We start from the raw sequence: 23,532 nt of genomic DNA, 5'->3' as shown, positions 1-23,532 counted from the left end.
GTTTATATATATATATATATACATATATATGTATATATATATACGTATATAAATATATGTAAACACATCAACAAGTTCGCGTATAAATTGAAGAGTACACCGATTAAAACAAGAAAAAAAACCAGAAAGAAAACAAAACGATTAAATTTAATGATTATGAAAAAGTAATAAATTAAAGAAAAGAGCCAACAACAAGAATAAGAACAAAGTATTTTTCATCCACATGGCGGTAAAATATGTAATTGTAGAGTATTCAAGTATTTTTATGGATTATGTATTAAAGGTTATGTTATAAGTTTTTATAACATTATTTCTATTGTAGCTCAGTGTTTTATATAATAAACATATATAACATAAATCTTATTTAATAAATATGCTTCTTAATCAAATTATACTGTGCTTTTATTTCTTTATTTTCTTTAATTTTTTTGTCTTTTCTTCCTCAACCTAACATTGATATTATAGCGTGGCTTGAATGTGATAGTTAAGGGGAAACGATGCCTATTTATGTACCACTTACAAAAAACAAGTTGTGATACTAAAATTATCATTCAAAGCCTTTGCCACGCAGGTGGACCAATTTTTTGTTTAGACAACAAGTCGTTATTTGAGAAATACTGTATGTAATAACTGATTGTCCATACCGTACGCACTCATATGTATCTACATATATACATGCAAACATTCATATATGCAACCATACAGTAAGTAATAAGGCATTGTAGCAGACGTGATGCGGAAGTGGTAATGTAGTAGCAAAAGACGCGTATTGCATATAAAATTTTGGCATGCGTAGAAGGCGATTTGGGCACGACGTCAATTCACCACTTTGGTGCATACGCTTTTTTTGTAAGTAAGTAAGTAAGTAAGGTGTGCAAAGCTGTACCGTACATATATGCATAAGTAAGTAGATGAGTAGGTATAAATATACCCAGTACCGAATGACAAATGGCGTTTGATTAAGCTCGCTGCTTTTTCTTTTCAAATATGCATTACATTTAACATTGCTTCACATTGCTGGGTAATTGTCTTGCATATACTTATGTATGCAAAAGTCTTAGCGCGTAAGCAAATGCATTCATATATGTACATATCTATATCTAGTAATATGGGTAGCATCTTCTAGGAATTGGCAAATAACCGGTACGAAGTTTAACTCATTTTAAAACTTTTTATAAGGTGTTCCTTTTTGCAGCGGATATTCTTATATAACAAATAAATATTTGGCGCTCACATACACCCCGATTCACTTCAATAAGGCATTTTTTTCTTCAAGGTCCAGTGTTTATCAATTTCGAAGAAAAACGGTGAACATGAAGAGAAGACCTTGATTACTTTGGTTTTATTCTGATTTTTATCAAGCTACACAATAAATTTGCTTATATTTTTAATTCGCTTGAATAGGTACAGCGGCTTTAACACAAATAAACGACTAAATTGAATTAAAAAAAAAATAATATAAAAAAACTTTTTAATATACAACGCTTTTATAAATGGACTAAAACTTAGAAAATAATATTTCTCAGTCCCATAGAATTTGTTTTGATAACTTTTGATTTTGAAATTTTAGCAAAAGTCATTATAAACAATTTATGAAATTGAAAATGAAAAGCGTGGGGCGCATGTAATACACTTGAATTGATATGAAAAGTAATATATGAATGTATGTATGTGGGTATATGAATAACGACCGCTTAAAATCGATTTCAAAGTTCTACTTTCGCTGTAGAAATTTTAGGTCTACGTTATGTAGTTTGACTATTGTCAATTAAATCGAATGCTTTGTATTGCATGCGCTCCACGTTTTTCATTTTCAATTTCATAGATTGTTTATAATGACTTTTGCTAAAATTTCAAAATCAAAAGTTATCAAAACAAATTCTATGGGACTGAGAAGTATTATTTTCTACTTTTTAGTCCATTTATAAAAGCGGTATATTAAAAAGTTTTTTTTTTATATTATTTATTTTCTACTTTTTAGTCCTGTCTGAATAAAATTTTGCAATAGATATTAAAATAATTCAACGATATTAATAGAAAGGTGCACACACATGCATTTACATATGTATGTACATACAAACGAGCACCAATTAATTTTATTTAAAGAAATGGCGTGTCGTCTATTTCCGCTGTAGCAAACGTAGTACATAGGGCGACATCTAGATGTCATCTACCTCGCCCTATTCACTACAGCTGTCGCCCTATGCACTATGCTTTTTTATAGGAACTTTTCAAAGCTTTGCTTTGGTGTCGGACACACAACATTGAAAGTTTCTGGATCCACAACATTGAAAGTTTCTGGACGCACAACGTTGCAAGTTGATAAAAGCGTTGTAAAAACCATTAATTTCAAATCTACTAATTGGCATTATTTATATTGGATTTTCTTTTTTCTGAACAGACACAGCACAACTCTTGTTGGATATTTCACCCTTAATGGCAATGTATGGGTAAAAACCCCACCCGAAGACTATTCTAGATGCATCTCGCTCTTCACCAGTTTTAAATCGGCGGAAGGAGCAACTGCCAATCATTAAATGGATTGTCTGGCTCGCAAACTTAGCANCAATGTATGGGTAAAAACCCCACCCGAAGACTATTCTAGATGCATCTCGCTCTTCACCAGTTTTAAATCGGCGGAGGAGCAACTGCCAATCATTAAATGGATTGTCTGGCTCGCAAACTTAGCAAACCACTTGATTCCAAACATTTTCCATTCAGATGGGATCCGTTTAATAGGTTAAACAACCGCAACTGATTGTGAAATGGTTCTTTGCTTCAACTTATTTTATTTTATTTCTTTGACGAAGCAGTCCAAATGAACATTTAAACATTCAGTTAAAGATGAACGCTGAATCAATTAACGCTTTGCTTTGTTATCCTCGATTTTACCGCTGCTGTTACACGAATCGGTACGATATTTTGCTGGCTTAAGCCGTACTTATAGTCGGTCGCTGTGGTGTAGTGATAAGCAGTGCGCGCTTCCACTCCACAATGCCTGGGTTCAAACCCTGGTCAAAGCAACATCGCAAAAATATAGAAAAAAAGGTTTTTTCTTAACAGCGGTCGTCCCTCGGCAGGCAATGGCAAACCTCCGAGTGTATTTCTGCCATGAAAAACAGCTTCTCATAAAAATACAATCGCCGTTCGGAGTCGGCGTAAAACTGTAGGTCCCTCCGCTTTGTGTGACAACATCAAGGCGCACGCCACAAATCGGAGGAGAAGCTTGGCCAAACACTAACATATGTGTAAGCGCCAATCTATTATTATTAATAAGCCGTCAGCAACAAATTTATTGCCAACAATATCGCCATCGTATCGATTTCTTATTACCAGTCGCTCTAAAACGTCCGCCGCAAGCAACTCGCCTCGGCGAGTCATTTTCTTATCACCTGAATGAGTCGTTTTATTATTGCTACAGGCGATATTTGAATAATAATTTCTTGCAACAAATTTTTTATTTTTTAATATTTCATTTGTTTTTGAACACAAACTTATAATTTGTAAACGAAAATAACTATTTTCGTCGCTTTGAGTATTCCTATTTTTTCAACCCTGTCTTGGGCATTTCGAAGAATCCTGTTGACGCGAAGTTCATCAGTTTGGGAATTTTTGAAAACANATTTTTTATTTTTTAATATTTCATTTGTTTTTGAACACAAACTTATAATTTGTAAACGAAAATAACTATTTTCGTCGCTTTGAGTATTCCTATTTTTTCAACCCTGTCTTGGGCATTTCGAAGAATCCTGTTGACGCGAAGTTCATCAGTTTGGGAATTTTTGAAAACATATTCCTAAAATGACGTAAACGAAATAATGTTGCCGATTTCTCACTACGGCAATAAAACAGCGAGTCGCCAATTTGTTGCCTATTTCTCATGTTTTGCATGGTGGAAAACAATAAAATATTTTAATTTGAATAAATGGTAGTGTATTTGTCCTCGAAATTTGTGTTCGGCCGTTACTAAAAAGCCGATCCTGATTCAGGAGGGAAAGTTGTGTTTCAATACTGCAGATGTTACATATTAACACTTAGGAGCAGTCAGCGGGGAACAACAACAATACAAAGTGCTTGCTGGCAACACAAAGAGATCTCGCGTATTGAATTACATTGCATGCCTAGTACAAAAAAAAAGAAAATAACTCTTACCAAGAGTTAAAATTTTGGCTTCCCGACGAAACCTCTCACAATGCCCGCCCTTTTAGGTGTCGCAAATGCTCTATCGTAGGTAAAATGCTCTATTCTAAATGAGATACTGGAAAAGCACACCACAATCTGGATCTAGCTAAGGGTGGACACATCCTATGCCTTTGTCCTGCTGTAACAAAAATACGATTGATTGTAGCTCCAGAGCTTAATAATCTTGAAGACATGACAACACTTGGGCTTCAAGCATTACTGATGTGTACTTTGAATATACTTAACTAAAACTCTATCTTCATCTGGNTGAAATTTGTGTTCGGCCGTTACTAAAAAGCCGATCCTGATTCAGGAGGGAAAGTTGTGTTTCAATGCTGCAGATGTTACATATTAACACTTAGGAGCAGTCAGCGGGGAACAACAACAATACAAAGTGCTTGCTGGCAACACAAAGAGATCTCGCGTATTGAATTACATTGCATGCCTAGTACAAAAAAAAAGAAAATAACTCTTACCAAGAGTTAAAATTTTGGCTTCCCGACGAAACCTCTCACAATGCCCGCCCTTTTAGGTGTCGCAAATGCTCTATCGTAGGTAAAATGCTCTATTCTAAATGAGATACTGGAAAAGCACACCACAATCTGGATCTAGCTAAGGGTGGACACATCCTATGCCTTTGTCCTGCTGTAACAAAAATACGATTGATTGTAGCTCCAGAGCTTAATAATCTTGAAGACATGACAACACTTGGGCTTCAAGCATTACTGATGTGTACTTTGAATATACTTAACTAAAACTCTATCTTCATCTGGCATCACTAGATACCTATTGGTCTATGTGGGGCGGTCAGCCAGCCAGAATAACCTAACCTAATCTTAGGGTGGATATTCACACAGAATGCTTATTGTCCTCAGGACAAAGCCGTCTTTATCCAGTGCAATCTAAAATAAACGCCTTTCTAATACTTTGTAAGGTTCGCTGTATTATAAGTGTTCTTCTTATTAGATAATTGAAAGTTATTTGACGACATAGTTATACCAGCACTTCTGATATGATTGAAGTGTAAAATTAATGCGGAATATATGGAATTCGCTAGCGGCTAACTACATCAGCAAAGGGCTCTAGTCTAGCGGAATGCTCTACATATAGTATAGACAAACAGATCAAAGACACACACATCGGGAGAGGTTTAACTTGACCATTCACCTGCAACCGCTGACAATTTTTGTTCCGTTAGAACCGATCACAGGCATCTGACTCGAAGGATCAATCAGTCACTTCTTCTTCCAAAATACTTGCAGCGCCTTTCAGGCTTAGATTCATGCAGGCAGCTACTCTAATAAAATGATACCGGCTGGAAAAGGGTTTATCTTTGTCCCCAGCGACTTTGTAAGCATTACATCCAAAATATTTAAATCGCAGATTTTACGTAAATGCTGTGCCATTTAAACGCCGCTATCTGCTGGGTTCCCGGACATAGCAATATCGAGTGAAATGAGGCATTTCTCTGAGATGCCAATAAACACCACTTCGTCACTGCGCTTTTGAACTGATGCTCTAAAGCTAGTGCATATCTCTTTAGTTAGTGGTTCATCGTCGTACTGAGTTCTAGGGACGCGGCGCAGCATTTTCCCGTTTAGAAAAAGAAGCGAAATAGGTTAGTCTAGCGGTCAACGAGAACAAAATAAAGTACCTAATGGCAACACGTAAAAACAAGTTGGCAGTTATAAATTTGAAGTGGTAAAGGACTCTGTCCACCTAGGATCCAGCGTAAACACCACCAATAACATCAGCCTGGACATCAAGTCAAAAATAACTCTTCAACAAATACCACTTTGGGCTCGGTAGGCAATTGAAAAGCAGAGTCGCTCCCGAAGAACAAAAATTACGCTCTACAAGTCTCTCATTATGACTGCCCTTTTATATACAGCAGAAACATGGACGATGAGAAGGCTTTGGGGGGTTTCTAGAGAATTATTCTACGCAAGATGTGTGACCCTGTTTGCATGGGCGACGGGTACCGAAGAAGATGGAATGACGAACGCGCATAAATATACAACGATTGCGCGCTGGCTTGATCATGTTATAAATACGTATGGTTGACGAAGCTCCAGGAAAAAAAGATATTTCAACTCGGCACCCATGAATGGACGAGAGAAAATGCACCCACGAACACAATGGAAGGAACATGTGGCAGAGAGAATTGTTTGCACTCGGGATGTACAACTGGCGCAACCTCGCAGAGAAGAGAGGCAATTGGCGATCATTTTTGGTCTCAGCACAAACCGACAAACAGTTGTGGAGCCAAATAAGAAGAGGTAGAAGTTGTTCAGCTGGGTAATGCCCTGATTATTCTTTCTTGTAAATTTGTGAAAGCAACTCCTGCTATGAGTAGTCGATTAAGTCATGTCTGTTTGTCCGTCTGTCCGAGCACAAATTTGAGCAAAAATTGAGATTGCTCTTAGGTTTGTATTGACAATGGGCGAAATCGGACGGCAACTGCGCCCATCTCCTATATAACTTTATTTTCGAAAAATGCAAAAACTTTGGAAAATTCTGTTACTTAGTACGCGCTTTTTCAACCCCCACCAAAGAGAAAGATTTACGGGCCTTTACGCGTTGGCGACGGCGAGTACCGCAGGCGATGGAACGATGAGCTGTATGAGCTTTACAACGATATGGACATAGTGCAGCGAATTAAAATACAGCGGCTCCGCTGGCTTGGCTACGTCGTTCGAATGGACACCGACGCTCCAGCTCTGAAAGTATTCAACTCGGAACCCGCAGCTGGTAGCAGAGCTCGAGAGTGAGGCCCCCACTGCGATGGAAAGATCAGGTGGAGAAAGACTTCACTTGGCGTTTCCAATTGGCGTCAGTTGGCACAGAGGGGAAACGACTGGCGTGCTTTGCTGAACTCGGCCAAAATCGCTTAGGCGGTTACAGCGCCAAAAAAGAAGAAGAAGAAGAAGAATATGTACTTACAACAATCTCTTAATAAGAAATAAGGCTATACCGGATTTTTGGACTGCCCTTTTGTGACTACGTAGAATTATTTCAGTAAGCGCCTTATCGATTTTGTCAAGCTTGGTTCAATTATTTCATTAAGTCTAATTGAGCATACTATCGAAAATTTTTGACATGGTGCGTAAGTAAACACCTTGGCTTATAATGATGTAGTTTACAAAAGGCGATAAAACTGCATTATATATTTGCGAGTGGTATATATAGCTTACCCGAGCTTATAATTTTTTACTTGTTCCAACTTAGACCCTTTTGGGAGTGAATTTAGACAAGCTTCCTTAAATGTTTTGCATAAACAATTCGATATCAAGCTAAATGACGTACATAAATCACATATTTATGTACACATGTATAAATGTATGTACATACAAAAATTTATGCATTTGCATGAACGAAACCATGTCCTTAGCCACATTTTTACGAATTGGGAATATGACTGCATATTACAATGATTGACAGCAAATATTGCCAATAATATGGATATCGATTGACTACAATTGTCATGCCTTAACATAACTAAACCAGGCAGAACAACATGTGTACATTAGACCTTACTGCCTCACAAGCAAACAAAAAAATGTCGCCGTACACCAATGATTAAAAAATATTTTTGAAAGACAATTTGGAAAAAAACAATTTCATAGTCGAACCTAGAGGTCGCCTTTTGACACTTTTCAGTGTCACCCATGGTGGAATTACACCAGGTGAAGTAATTAGAATGAGGAGAAAGATTTTGAAAAGCTTTAAACTACTCACATTACGGTGGTACGTCATCGAACTTTAGAACAAACAAGTTTTCTGTTCCAGACATGAATATTGATACATCACACTTTAAAATCGGACTTTAAAAGCCGAGGTTATAATGAAAAGGGGACCCCTATGCTCGGTAAAAAAATTTAAAAAAAACATTTTCCAAATTGCAGTGCAAAAATACTTTATATTCAGGGGTGTAAGGCGAATCTTTTTCTGGTACGGTCTAGTGTACATACATATGTACATATACAATATTTCAAATCCCGTCTGCATACTACAAATAAATGGTGTGAAATTCGGTTTGTTGACGATTTGACGTTCGCTTCACTTTTACCAATCACACTTGCGATTCGGTAAATGGCATGTAAAAGTATTGAAATATATATACATATGTACCAAATATTTATTCAGTACTTACTTATATACAAACATAAAATGCTTGAATTTGTTTGTGGCATTGCATGAGAACTAAATAGATAGTAAGTGTAGTAAAAAAGAATATTAGCAAGTATTTATAACTTATTGAATTGGCGTTTAACACGAATTCATTTACCGCTAAGTTCGATTTCGATTTGCAATGCTTTTGCGCGACCTCCAAGTGGCCTATATTTATATATGTATATTGAATAATTTAGTTTAGTTTTATTTACTTACATATGCACATACATACTAACTGGTATATTTATTACTTTCGCCTACCATGCTGCACGTCATTTCAAGAATTCCAGCAGTCTAGTGCAATATTTGGTTGCGATCTGTTGGTGTTGTGGCGCGCAATATAAAAAGTAACGGTCACTCTGTGGCGGAAATGTCTAATCAGCTGTTCTTTCTGAGTTTAGCAGATATATTTTCTGTTTATCCGAGTATTTTTAAAGAATTGATAACAGTTCGGGAGAAACAAACGCTTATTTACTTACCAAGTGATGCTGATTGGCAAGAACGAATGTATTATCGTCTCTTGGAGGTGCAAAAACGTGTGAACGAAGCTATTGATAGTGGCGTGTAAGTGAAAGTGGCACTATATGCATACATATGTATGTATGTATGCATTACCGCTTAAGCGATTTTTGCTTTATTCAATATACTTAAGCAGTAAGCCTGCCATTATCCTTTTTGCTAACAGGCCTATTCTGCGTTGGTAAAAAAATTTTGTTACCGGTAAATAAAGTTCCTCTGGTGTTTTTTAAACCCCTTTACCCTGCGCACTGGTAAATTTTCTCATAAACAGATAACAAAATATTGCCCCGTNGGTATTCTGCGCACTGGTAAATTTTCTCATAAACAGATAACAAAATATTGCCCCGTGAAGTATGCAACACCAGAATTTATACAAAACTTCATACCTGAATTGCTGAATAGATTTAATTGTTACCAAGGTACGCAGAATTGCGCTTACATGAAGTGGTGTTATCTTTTGGTAAGAAAACATTCGGTTCGGCAACAAGGAGAATAGGCCTGTAAGTGACTTTAATGAGAAACCAAAAGTGAAGCCCCGTTCTTCTCCACCTGACCTCTTCAACATAGAGGATGCATTTATTTTCCTTTACTACCACCAGAGTGTACCGCATTGACAACTTTCAGTAGTGTGAAGATCGCTTACGTTCGTGCGACATGACAATGGTATATTAATTCACTGCACTTTGTCTATGCCGTTGTAATTCTCAAACAGCTCATTATTCTATCGTATCCGGCGCGTGATGAAATCACGCTCTCGATTTTGTTTTCTTCTTTTTTTACGCTGTAACCGTCTAAGCGACTTTGGCCGAGTCCAATAAAGCACGGCAGTCGTTTCTGTTTTGTGCCAGCTGACACCAATTGGCAATGCTAAGTGAAGCCAAGTCCTTCTCCAACTAGTATTTCCATCGCAGAGGAGCCTCCCACTTCTTCTGCTACCATTAGCGTCTTCCGAGTTTAATACATTCAGGGCTGCGCCGTGGTTCAGCTTGTATGGAGCAACGGTCGAAACTCGTTTTCTCGGAAACTAAATGACATTTCCCAATAAAATTTGGTAAATTTGTTACTCTTTGCCTCCGCTTGCCTTCCATATAGCGGTATTCTTTTTGGAAAAAAATGAAAACTGCGATATTTAAGTAACTACTGCAGACAAATTACTAAAAATTAATATATAGAGTGAACTTTGACCTCCGGCTGAACGACATGGCCAAGCCAGCGGAGCCGCTGAATTTTAATTCACTGCACTATGTTTATATCGTTGTAAAGCTCATACAGCTCATTGTTAAATCGTCTGCGGTATTCGCCGTCGCCAATGCGTAAAAGCCCGAAAATCTTCCTCAAAATCTTTCCCTCGAATACTCCAAAGGCGGCCTCATCGGATGTTATCAGAACTTTACTTCTCAATCGCCTACTCAGGCGATAGTAGGGTTTGTTATTATCGGTGTTAATGCAGATTCCCAAATAAAAGAAATTCTATAGTATATATATAATATATTGTTCCTAAGTGGTTCAACATGAGATTAAGGAAATCATACGACAGGGAGTCGCTCTATCTGAAACAACGTTTGGTATCAACCATCTCGGAGAGGGGTTTCCCAATTTTGACTGAGCTGGTGGTGTTTTTCAACGTCATTTTACATAGAGGTATCAGTTTTCGGCCGCTGTATTGTAAGGGTTAGCAGTGCGGGCTACCAATCTGCAAGGTCTGGGTTCACGCCCTGGTCAAAGCAACATCTCAAAAAAATATAGAAAAAACGTTTTTTTTTAACAGCAGTCGCCCCTCGGCAGGCAATGGCAAACCTTCGAGTGTATTTCTGCCACGGAAAAGAGCTACTTATAAAAATACAATCTCCGTTCGGAGTCGGCGTGAAACTGTAGGTCCCTCCTATTTGTGAGAGAACATCAAGGCGCACGCTACAAATCGACGGACAAGTTCGGCCAAACACTAACATATGTGTAAGCGCCAGTCTATTATTATATTATCACTTTCACGGGGATACTCCTTTCCGGGGATACTGTTTCGCGAAACACGAAAGAGGCACAAATAAAGCAAAATGCTAACCGAACACATGCCCTTATTTCTAAACGAATTCACTTTTGATAGATTTAGATTTTCAAAATGGCTTCTTATCGTTTACAGTGAAGTGGACTACGTTGTGGTACGCAAGGATATACATTCCTTCAATCATTTGCCGTATGTACTCAATTTATCTCCAACTATTTCGCCGACCATATCTCCAAATGGAATCTTTCAAGAGGCTAAAAAGAAATGTCCACAAATTCATGGAAAATCATTGAAGGATAAGAGTAAATTTTGGAATTTAACAACCATTGCACTTGCAGCAAAATTACTGGCAAAACCACCCAGACTAGTAGAGTTTGAAAATGAACATGAAATGCGGAAAGTCTATTCGTTGATATACGATGTCTTCAGATGTAAGTATAAAGCTGACAAAATATGAAAAAAAAATATTTCTGTATCATTTTTCAGACAAAGTCGTCCTCTCAAATGCATTGAACGACATTGGATTTTACAAACAATTCCCAGAGGTAATTGGAAGGGTTTGACTGTCATCCAAAGAAATAATACATTTAAGCCTAGAGCTCTTTGTGGTTTATATTTTCCCGAATTAATTTCCAGTGCCTCCGTAGCCGATTGCTTAGAGGACTCAGGTTCAAAATCACGGCCGTTCGATGAAAGAAGTGTTTTTTAACACTCACGCCCACCTCGGCGGGCAATGATACACCACCGAGTGAGTTTTTTGCTTTGAAAAGGCTTTAAAAAACTTATTTGCCATTAGAAGGCGGCGATAAATTCCGAGTCCTTTCATTTGTGTGACAATATCTAGACAAACAACGTAAATAAGACAAAAAGAAACGCATCCAAAGGATTAACAAAGTGTAGTCGCAAATAAACTACATATCGACGGCTGAGTGGAAGATCGACCTATCTTCAGAAAATGGCTCAAGAACAACGCATTTCAGAATTTAATTGATTTTTTTTGTTATTCACATTCATACACGCCTCATTTACAGCTCTTTTTTTAAGTCAGCCATGATTTGAAATTGTAAAACACACATGCCATACATCACCTCTACAGTTTCATCCTCTTCCGTACGGCAAATGGTTTCCTCAAAGAATGTGCTATATTGTACACCATAGGCAATTTCCCCGAGATCGTTTTCGATCTGGAACCCTTTTACACCACAAATGACTGCTTAGTTTGCTTAATGTCCTAATTGGATCTAGTAAAGAACAAATTCAAAAATTTTGTTGTAGATCTAGCTACCTACCCACTAAATTTCTGCAGCTTTCCTTCCTTTCAATTTTCAGCATGTGGAAGATGAAAATCGCGTTTGGTTAATGTTTTACGAACTGCTTGGTCGAAATTTTAAGCAATGTTTCTCTGAAGAAATCGATCTGCAGTATAAATTATTTCGCGAATCAGAAGTCGAAGGTTAAGCACAGTATTTAGATTTTTTTTTTTACTTAGGAACTTTCTAAATATTATATAAATTTTCCCGTTCTTTAGAAATCGCCGAACATCTTTGGGAATTTCGAAAATCTTTGGCTGCATCCATATCCCGAATGCGAATAAAATTCAATGCACTCAATCTTTCAAAGCTATTGCCCATTCATCTACAGAACGAAAAGGTAGCTACTGCAGCTTCGAACACCATGGTAACTGGATGGATAAATCCTTTCTTATTGCGGTAAATATGTATAGAAAATGAATGTACATTAGGGTGGGGGGGTCGACCCTATTAAGCTGGCATTTCAGGGTACTATTTTATATACATTTAAGGAAAATTTCAAAGTTAGGGGGGGGGGGGGGGGGGGGGNCTACCTGGCTACGCCCATGCATACATATGTATATAAATAAATATCTTGAATTTTATTTTATTTTCACAATTTAGTGATAAAACCTCAGCCGACAAATTTCTACTGGAGTGTGGTTATATATTGCAAGAAGATGAAAATATACATGGTTTAGAAACCGATCATTATCGTTGGGACAATGTTTGTCCACTTTTTATATCTTGCGTGCCACAAAATAAGGGCGAATTTACCAAATCGAAATTAGTAACGAAGCATTATTTTATCATTCAGGTAAGTTGAAGCTATTAAGACACTTGCATGTACAACCCGCAACGAAATAAAACGATACAGTCACCCGGTTCGAGCGTTTTTTTTTTATTTTTTCAAATTAATTTTAATTATTTTTCATAGAAGTATACATATCGCTAGCTTAGAGTGAAAAGTTGCTAAGTCCACTTTTTATGAAAACTCATATTTTGATATAGGAGGCTAGAGAAATTGAATACGCATCGTTTCGAAAATTATAAAGGTACTTGTTTTATTTTTTCCTCTTCATAAGCCCTAAAAGGAAAATTTGCTAAGTCCAAAAGAAGCACCACAAATCCGATAAGGCCAAAATAATACGACATCTTTTAATAAATATCGAATCCTTCTGATTCTTATGGAGTTTTGCTTTGCTTTAAACGCGCAAAATGTTTGATTCAAAGTCTTGCGAAATAGTTAAAGAAAATGGCTATAGGAAGATTTTTTCCTCTCCTGTAAAATTTTTAAAATGGGACTTAGCAACTTTTCTTTCTAAGCTAGCGATATGTAGCTCATTATCTAACAAAAACTATATAACTAAATCCGAATTTCACACTTTGTACAAAATTTTTTTTAGAAAAATTCTAAGTATGCAGTTGCTATAAGTCCGTTTAATTTTTGTTCGATAAATTGCTATTTTTAAGTGTCTAGAATATATCGTCGATTTTTGCATTTTTGAAGGCTTTGGGCATTTTCTTCCATTATATGTTTATATGTATGTAACTAATGTTCGCAAATAAAAAAGTTGTTGTTGCGCAACTTTGTTTAATTTTTCTAATTTTTTTTTACAACATTTGACATTTTCCCAAACTATGACCGTATCACTTTGTCGCAGGGTGGATTTATGTACATACATATGTCCATTTATACCTGGTAGAAGTGTGAAACCGCGCTTATTTTTTTCGCGCATTCTGAAATCGGCAGTTTTCTCGCATTCCGCTAGACGGAAGTTCATACCAGGAATAGAAAATGAAATTTTTCCATTGTACCTAATTTGAAGGTAAAATTTTACCCAATAGCGGAAGAATGTTTGTACATATCGTCGATACCATGTCAAACTATCGAATTTTAAATTGGGTACTTTTCAGGATAGCAAAAAACCTGTTGTAAAAAATGTTTTTGTCATTAGGGAAAAGTTTGTGATTTGGGAAGACTATGTAGAAAATCGACGAATTTCTAACTGCATCGCAAGGTATCAAATCTGAAAAAGCATTTTGTACATTTGATAGCTTGACATGGTAGCGACGATATGTACGAAATCAAACATTTTTATACCCGAGCGCACTTGTGCATTCACTATTGAAGTGGCCATGCTCTGAGCAGCATTTGTGAGCGGCTGAGCGGCATTTTTTGTAATAACCACGTCCACCTGCCATATAACGGTAATTTACCGAAACACGAAAGCTGCGATAAATCAGTAACTACTGGAGATAATTCACATAAAATCGATGATTGCAATAACTACTTAGCAGAAAATTAGAAAATTATAAATTTTTGGATAATGCGCGTGGCGCCGCCCACTTATGGCCACAAATGTGTATTTCGGTACCCGATTTATCAATTTCCCCCAAACTCGGTGCACTTGATAACCTTGGTACGGAAAAGCAATTTGTTTAAAATTATTCAAATCGGACTAAAATTACACCCGCTTGCCGAATAACGGTAAATTTCAGAAATGCGAAAATTCCGATATTTCAATAACTGAGGACGCTAATTTACTTCAAGTTAATAGTTACAACAATCTCCTAACAATAAATAAGACTTTTAGGAATCGCTTTTGAACCATTTGTACGACAAAATCCTCAATACGAGTCAGGAGCCGCATTCGATTCAGCTGCTGAAAATGCTACAAGCTGCCTAAAGCCTACAGCGCAAATTTCTGAAGCTTTAAGAATGAATTTAAAGATTTTGAAATAAGAAAAGCCAAATACTTGCTGGTATATTAAAGAAATCCTGCTTATTGGAAATGCATATCAATGTTATGTAACTTCTGTAGCACTTTGGAACATTGGAGATAAGAAATCGCAGGAAAAAATTTGTCTACATTTCGCTAGTATTAATTACTGACGGAATTTTGCATCAGAGGAAAAGATTTTTTAACATAGTTTGGCGCATTGTAACTGTATCTAAACTGGTGCATTCGCAGCGAAGGTACCATCACAATTCTAAAAGGGCAGAAAGAGGACAATTGTTTCTACTTTTCCATCACTGGTTCATATCGTCGCTTGGCGTGCAACTCCCCGTATACGTCAAATGCAATACCACGTATATGGTGGTCCGAAAATTTCACAAGCTAACAAAAAAACGTATTTTCTTCAAAAATGTTCTAACTGAACTTACCAAATATGAGCTTCTACTATAAATACTATAATTATTCATAATTAAATTTATGGAGTAGGCAACCACTGAGACGGAGTAACCAAAATTACTTTTTTTCTCTGCCACCTAATACCTGGTATTGCATTTGATGGGTACGCAAAGTGACGATTTGTTTTTTTTTTTCTTACGTAATAAAAGGAAAACATCTGTTCAAGACTGGCCGCGAACTACTCCAAATCACTTGAGTTACTTTAGTACAGATTTCTTACATTCCACCCCACCTGGCCCACTCCCGATACTATACTTACTTTCAGTCGATTCGCAGTCGGATTTTCATAACTCCATCTCTCAAACACCATATCGACCCCTGATTGCGATTTTATCGTAAGCGGCAAAAGGTAAATTTTACAGGAGAGGTTTTTTTTTAATTCTCTCTTAAACAGTGAATATAATTGGGTTTAAATGGACAACAATATTATTGAATGCTAGCTTTCTAATAGGACAATTTATTTTTTGCATACCCTATTGTCTAAAGGTAAAATGGCGCTTACGATATTTTTAAAATAGGGATGTCAGTGGCAAAAATACATCGATTTTTCGATGCATCGAAGGGCATACATCGATGCATCGATTTGCATAGGAATTTGCAGATGTTTCACAACAAAAAATGTTATTAGCAGTAGTAGAATATTTTAAATAAATTACTGCAACTGAGCTAATTATGTTTCTAACGGAACTTCTTGCGGCCATTTAAATTTCTTGGCCAAAGTCACTTCTTTTTTTTTGAACAATTGAAAAACTGGAATGACGTTCAATGTACCGTAGATGTCAGTTTTCAAAAAACATCGATGCATCGATACATCGACTATTTATACATCGAGTGGAAAATGTTCGATGCATCGAAGCAAAACATCGATAGTTTCGATGCATCGATGTTTTTCCGACATCCCTAAGTTATAATAAATAAGAGGGTAAAACCAATATCTTATAGCAATTTGGAAGGAGATAAACCATATAAACCGTATAAGCTGGTATTAAGATGGCAATTCCAATTCAGTTGCAATATTTTCTATACCAGTGCATACAATGGGAATATAAGTCCCGTTAGATGTCTGTTTTTTATCTTTCCGATAGGTTTTTAAATCTTATAACCCCTTGGCAAAGCAAGAGTTTTAAAAAAGACCCCATTCGACGAGCCACGATGCACTTAGTGATAGCAGCTGCAATTGCATAATGACAGATTGCAATTGATTGTGATAAAGGAAAGAAGCTGATTTTGCAGCATTCAGTTGTAGCAAATGCCGGTGAAACTTTGGTTAAAACTAGAATTCAAACTGCTATTTACAATAAAGTTCTATACACACAGTGTCGCAAAGTGTAAACAAAGCTAGCGATAAAATTCATTTTGATTTTTTCCGTAACGGTAAATATTCAAAGTCTGGGATTTTTTAGGACGTTTGCAGCAAAAAAATTATTTTCGATAATTTGTCGCTTACGATCAAATCGCATTTAGGGGTCGATATGTAGATTTACTTTCCTTTGGTAGCAAAGCCTCAGGAGAGGCAGAACTCGATCAACTACAGTGGCATGAACCAGGACATTCTTTATCGAATTATTACTCGTTTCGAATTGAGTGAAATAAAATAAGGGCTATTTTGTCTTTTATACAATTTGAATTGACAAAGCGAACACATTATCGAGTGTCGTAATCTCAAAATTAAATTTCGAGTCTTGTTTCAATCGATCTCTTAAGGTGCGATTTGGGCCCAGCCTAAAATTGCGTTGTCATTATCTGTATTTGCTATGAAAGGTTTATAAAATGCGTAAGTCGCTTCTGGCTCGGTTCCGCTAAACAGGCGCCTTGCCCTTTGTATTGTGGTAGTGCTGTAACTTTGTCCTTTCTAGTCGTTTCTGAACTCTTATAGCTCATTTGAGCTCGCTAACTCATGCAAATAGTCTCAGACTTTTTGAAGATTCGCGAATATATACAAACATACATATACAAGAAATACATTTATAACAAGCCACATTTGATCTGTGTTCAATAACTGCAGTACTCAGCTACGTTTGGGCTGATCTTAGGCAAGCGCCTGACTAGTAGACGTCTTTTTTATATACTCATTCAATTGTATGCTTATTTTTCTCGCTAGGACAAAGCGTTCTCCTATGGTCCAGCGGTTATGTCAAGAATGTTAGAATACTTTCAGTTGAGTGGTGATATCCTACAAACGCATATATCCTCACCTCGCGCCACAGCATATCTAGCATCACTATTTTATTCCGTAAATCGAGTAAACAACTTTTATGCCTACGGCGCAGGTCCGAATCTGAAGGAGTATCGCCGCTTTATGGAAGTTCTAGGCATAAATAATATACGCATTTTTGACGAAGTGTTTACTTCGTTTCCGTTGGAATCAAAACGCTTCGGCTACGTCGTCGGTATTTTCGCCAATCCACCGAATTCTTTTAGTGCAATTTCCGACCCGATAGATTTGATTTGCTCACGAGGCGGTGACTTGAGTATGCTAGAAGTACTCACCGAATCTGAGATAAGTGATGAAGGCAAACGTAGAGTGTCGCTGATACTCGAAGAGCAGCTACTCACACTACAAATGGCCATGGCTAGACCACAGATACAATTTATATTGTACCAAACACATTCAATTGTATCATCGGAAAATCAAGATATGGTAAATTATGCCGTCAAGCTTGTAAACGAAACATCGCTAACGAAGCATAAAAATGCATTCAGGGAGAAGAAACGACTGGAAGCATTAGCCGAGGCAGAGGCTGCTAATATACCATCTGCCGCAATGGGGTCGCCCAGAAAACGCCCAACGGCGGATGAAAAGGGTAAAGCAGCAGCGCAGACTGGTGGCACAACAGAGGCTGGCGGTGCATCGAAGTCCGAGATATCTGCAGAGCAAAATGTTGAAGCGGATAACAGTGAGGACAGCGTAGTGCTACCAGATGCTGATGAATTTGTATGTGAAAATATACCAGACATATGTATTAACCAAGACAATTGCATGATAAAGCAGTCCAATGGTTGTTATCTCTCTTTGATTAAAAGAACGAAAATCACACAATTAAATGCAAAATATCTCATAAAGATGGCAGAAGCACGAGGACTCTTCGCTACAGCGGAGAAAGGACCAACGCCTAGGGTGAAAGGAATTAAAGCGCAAGACACAAATGTGGAACAAACTTTCCCAGATGAATATTTGGACAACCACAGAGAGGTGAAGCACATCAATGTTGATCACTTGGTAAGATTTGGATGAATTTGGTCAAAGAAAAGGCCATAATTCCGGTAGTAACCTAAGTATCCTGATGAGTATTCAATTTCTATAAGCTATACTTCTCTATAGATCTCACGTTTGATGAAGGATACAAATTCCAGTTTAAATCGCGTTGGCTTATCGAAGTCTTCCAATCAAAACCATCCACTAAAATTTAATTTTAAGAGAAGAGAGTGTGCACGCTACAAGGCTTCATTACTGAAGGTAACAGAAGCGATGTATTATTATTTAAAAACATTTCACTTTTTATAGGTCTATCAACTCTCAAGAAAGCAAACGAGTTCTTCTCGACGTTGCTCACTCGAAAGCTTGGCAGAAACTTGTTCAACAGCCATTTGTTGCTTACAACGCAGAGGGTTAAGAAAATTACCGTACCCATTGCATATACACAATTTAATAATATAATCGAATGAAATACTTAGTTGTTATAAAATAATTATTTTATTTATTTATACATATCGTTACCTCAATATAGAAAGGCCCTAACTCATATAGTAGCTGAAATGCAAAAAAGTCGTAACTGACTAAAATTTTTTATTGCTTGATGTGGGGACTTATAAATTCGATGAAATGTATCATAATCAATTAAAAAGGGAATTTTGGATTTTTACTTAGTTACGGCTTTTTGTATTTCAGCGACGATGTGAGATAGGGCCTTTCTATACGTTCTTTGTCTGCTTTTTTCCGTTGCGGCAGATCTCAGAACTCTTTTAACTTCTAAATAGTTCTATAGGACAATCGTTAATAGGCTTCTGGATCGCAGTGTATGAAAGTAAAGCGATTCGTCTAGAAATTTAATAACTTTGTAAAAACGCCTAGAAAAAATATTCGATGAATACACAGATATATAAAAGCTAGGGTATGTCAGAATAAAAGACACTACGACCTGAAAGGTCCTTTGTATTCCCAATCCCAACCAGTATACTCAAGATCATGATAAAAACATTACATTAAGGTAAAGTCATTCTCTCAATTCGTCGGCCATGATTTTTTTTCTGACATTTGCAAGCAAGACGTATTTAACCAGGTGGTATTGGCCGTATATAAGTAATAAATTACACTAACAAATTGTACGCTGATGTCCATACTGTCATTGGTATGAGTTACAACAAACACATCATTTTGACGTACTGGCCTCCACGGCGAAAAATTCAGCTGTCGCCCCAACACCACCTTGTTTAATACACCTTGTTTGCAACCATTTTAAAATCGTATAAAATTGAAGAAAAAAAATGAAATTGTTCACAATTTATTTAATCGACCTTTAGTTATAGATGTTTTTTCTGGTTTCTTTTCNAATACACCTTGTTTGCAACCATTTTAAAATCGTATAAAATTGAAGAAAAAAATGAAATTGTTCACAATTTATATATGCAAAAATTTATTTAATCGACCTTTAGTTATAGATGTTTTTTCTGGTTTCTTTTCGAGCCTGAGGTCAAGTTTTTATTTTTGTTTTACAAGTGTACGATATTTCGGCTNGTGAATACACAGATATATAAAAGCTAGGGTATGTCAGAATAAAAGACACTACGACCTGAAAGGTCCTTTGTATTCCCAATCCCAACCAGTATACTCAAGATCATGATAAAAACATTACATTAAGGTAAAGTCATTCTCTCAATTCGTCGGCCATGATTTTTTTTCTGACATTTGCAAGCAAGACGTATTTAACCAGGTGGTATTGGCCGTATANATGAATACACAGATATATAAAAGCTAGGGTATGTCAGAATAAAAGACACTACGACCTGAAAGGTCCTTTGTATTCCCAATACCAACCAGTATACTCAAGATCATGATAAAAACATTACATTAAGGTAAAGTCATTCTCTCAATTCGTCGGCCATGATTTTTTTTCTGACATTTGCAAGCAAGACGTATTTAACCAGGTGGTATTGGCCGTATATAAGTAATAAATTACACTAACAAATTGTACGCTGATGTCCATACTGTCATTGGTATGAGTTACAACAAACACATCATTTTGACGTACTGGCCTCCACGGCGAAAAATTCAGCTGTCGCCCCAACACCACCTTGTTTAATACACCTTGTTTGCAACCATTTTAAAATCGTATAAAATTGAAGAAAAAAATGAAATTGTTCACAATTTATATATGCAAAAATTTATTTAATCGACCTTTAGTTATAGATGTTTTTTCTGGTTTCTTTTCGAGCCTGAGGTCAAGTTTTTATTTTTGTTTTACAAGTGTACGATATTTCGGCTCTCAACGAAAGCCATCCTCAGGGACTCTAAATACAAAAACACTTAGAATACAACAAATTTCAACAAAAAGACAAATCGACTTACATTAAAAGAAGAACTTAAAAACAAAACTAACATAAAGCACAAAAGGTCAAAGAAAATATAAATTATTTTTGCGTAGATGATTTCATCCTATGCTGTCAATTGGCTGGACTTCGACTGATTTTGGTTTGTATACTTTTTATTTTATCGATCAGGTGTCTGTAAGCATGAGCGACGTTCTCTGTGTCCGTTTTGTAATTTATTCTTAATTCTGTCGGTGTATTAGTTATATGTAGCATTTCTATCGTCAGTCTCTTGTTGTAATTGCTCACCTTTTGCAATATGATAACGTTATCAAAATTTGGATTTGTTCACAATTGTTATTATTTGAGATTGAAAATGAGAATGTGTGTTTGAATTTGAGTTTTGTATTTTAAAATTGTATTGCTGGTAAACGTCAGACTGCCCCTCTCTCTGGAGTTTGACTTACGAGGGCTATTTTTTGGTGAAAAAATTACATCGACATCGAAGTCGACTGCGATAATAAGGCCGATTTTTTATACGCTTATATNCAAGTTTCACTTTTTATATTTTATAGTAAATACAATAACCGCGCCTTTTTCGTTTTCTTTGTTTGTTTTAATTTTTAGGCAGATGTCAAAAACGCTCAGAAATTTACTTTTTTCATTCTTTTCCGATTGCGTGATCTTGTTAGTTGGTTCATGCGTTAACCCATTTGAAACTGGCAACATTATAAATTAATTTCATAGTGTAATAAACAAAGAGAAGTCAATATCTCCATATATGTAATACTTCTATATTGGCAGTAAGCTATTTTCTCAGTGTGTAAGCATTCCGAAATCAAAGCGATGGCTTTTTGTCTCGAGACAGTCTTGTACGGTCTTTGTGTATGTATTGGGTACGTGACCCAGTGGGAAGTAGGAGCACGTAATAATACCTTATTAGCAACTTACTCTTCACCTGGCAGTCATTACCATTTCCCTGCCGAACGTCCCTTACTTTTACAAAGGCATGGCCGCCTTATGTAAGTAGGAATTTAGAATGTACATTTGGTATCAGACATACTTCTGAGCCGCTTTACAAAGTAAGTTACGTGTAATGCAGAGCAGTCGCTCGGAGTAGTTCGGTGCTTGGAAATAACTTCGGCTGCACGTTATTTTGCAACTGACAACGTAATGTGTCTTCGGAGGTGTTCATTTTGCCCTTTACTAGTAGATGACATTGGCCATAATGACAATTTTGGTACTAAAAACTGAAAGAAAACATGGCTTACCTCGCAAGGTGCTTACCTATTTTCCCAGTGGGGAGCGCCGTTTTTATGTTTGTGTTGTGTTCATGTTTATTAATATATAAATTAATTTATAAATTTATAAACGTATGTGTTCCTTTCTTTGTACGTGTTTATTGATATATCTGTACTGTAAAGTTTTCGGACGGTACGAGCTCTTACCAGTGATCGGACTTCAAATTGTGTGGTCTTGAAAAAAAAACGTGGTGGATTTAAAAAAAAAAAATGTGGTAGAGTTCAGGTTTTGGATCAAACTTTGTACAAAAATTAAAAAAAAATCTGCAAGATTGAAGTTGCTAAAAATTGCGTTGAGTTTTGGCAATTTTGTTCCTTGACAGTGTAAAGCAGTTCCTTCCATTTCAAGAACACATTTTTAAGATTTCTGCAACCTTGCGGAGTACTGCCAGCTTTTCTTTTTATCACATCACGATGTAGCGAATAAATGTGGCACGNATGAGCGCCGTTTTTATGTTTGTGTTGTGTTCATGTTTATTAATATATAAATTAATTTATAAATTTATAAACTTATGTGTTCCTTTCTTTGTACGTGTTTATTGATATATCTGTACTGTAAAGNCGCCGTTTTTATGTTTGTGTTGTGTTCATGTTTATTAATATATAAATTAATTTATAAATTTATAAACGTATGTGTTCCTTTCTTTGTACGTGTTTATTGATATATCTGTACTGTAAAGTTTTCGGACGGTACGAGCTCTTACCAGTGATCGGACTTCAAATTGTGTGGTCTTGAAAAAAAACGTGGTGGATTTAAAAAAAAAAATGTGGTAGAGTTCAGGTTTTGGATCAAACTTTGTACAAAAATTAAAAAAAAATCTGCAAGATTGAAGTTGCTAAAAATTACGTTGAGTTTTGGCAATTTTGTTCCTTGACAGTGTAAAGCAGTTCCTTCCATTTCAAGATATTTTTGGAACACATTTTTAAGATTTCTGCAACCTTGCGGAGTACTGCCAGCTTTTCTTTTTATCACATCACGATGTAGCGAATAAATGTGGCACGTTCCGGAAACCGCTACTTGGGATTTGCCAATTTTAACAATTCTCAAGTAAAAGTAAATAACGCTTTAGAAACTTTAGATGCACTAAAATTTGCCAATACTTTCACAAAAAATCGCCGTTTTTTAACATTTTCGCTATTAATTCTTTTTATAAATCATATATTTAGCAATTTAACACAATAAAACCACGTTTCCTGTCAAAAAATTTAATATTGAGAATATTTACTATCTTATAGTTTATTTTATCCTCCTATTCTGCCTCTTATTAGTGTTTAGTGTTGGACAATTTTTGCTCTTAAAATTAAGAAAATTATGCCGATCAAAAATAAAACTACTCAAAAAC

At 36.3% G+C, this 23,532-nt stretch overlaps 1 protein-coding gene across 4 annotated transcripts; it reads left to right on the top strand.

The window, feature by feature from the left end:
• Positions 1-8,596: 8,596 nt before the first annotated feature.
• On the top strand, positions 8,597-19,072 carry LOC108362025 (uncharacterized). 4 transcript variants are annotated; one of them, XM_017614852.1, is made up of 10 exons: positions 8,597-8,919; positions 11,012-11,307; positions 11,363-11,421; positions 12,206-12,329; positions 12,405-12,585; positions 12,790-12,982; positions 17,464-18,297; positions 18,427-18,582; positions 18,685-18,819; positions 18,868-19,072. In XM_017614852.1, the coding sequence occupies exons 1-10, from the start codon at positions 8,726-8,728 to the stop codon at positions 19,018-19,020; spliced, it is 2,325 nt and encodes a 774-aa protein (XP_017470341.1). In that variant the 5' UTR covers positions 8,597-8,725; the 3' UTR covers positions 19,021-19,072. The 4 variants fall into 4 exon arrangements, with proteins under 4 accessions (XP_017470341.1, XP_017470339.1, XP_017470342.1 ...); XM_017614850.1 differs by having other exon boundaries at positions 17,464-18,582; XM_017614853.1 differs by having other exon boundaries at positions 17,464-18,582; positions 18,669-18,819; positions 18,868-18,959.
• Positions 19,073-23,532: the final 4,460 nt, after the last annotated feature.

This window comes from Rhagoletis zephyria, unplaced genomic scaffold (assembly GCF_001687245.7).
Source record: "Rhagoletis zephyria isolate East Lansing unplaced genomic scaffold, Rhagoletis_zephyria_1.1 Rzeph_scaffold_00911, whole genome shotgun sequence".
Taxonomy (NCBI): domain Eukaryota; kingdom Metazoa; phylum Arthropoda; class Insecta; order Diptera; family Tephritidae; genus Rhagoletis; species Rhagoletis zephyria.
This window is presented reverse-complemented; position numbering and strand designations above follow the sequence as displayed.

Excerpts from the sequence above, each read along its gene's own strand:
- LOC108362025 (XM_017614850.1), top strand. The coding sequence starts at position 8,726 with ATGTCTAATCAGCTGTTCTTTCTGAGTTTAGCAGATATATTTTCTGTT. Across the intron at positions 8,920-11,011 it reads GAAGCTATTGATAGTGGCGT|TGAAGTGGACTACGTTGTGG; the intron begins GTAAGTGAAAGT and ends TATCGTTTACAG. Across the intron at positions 12,983-17,463 it reads AGCATTATTTTATCATTCAG|GACAAAGCGTTCTCCTATGG; the intron begins GTAAGTTGAAGC and ends TTTTCTCGCTAG.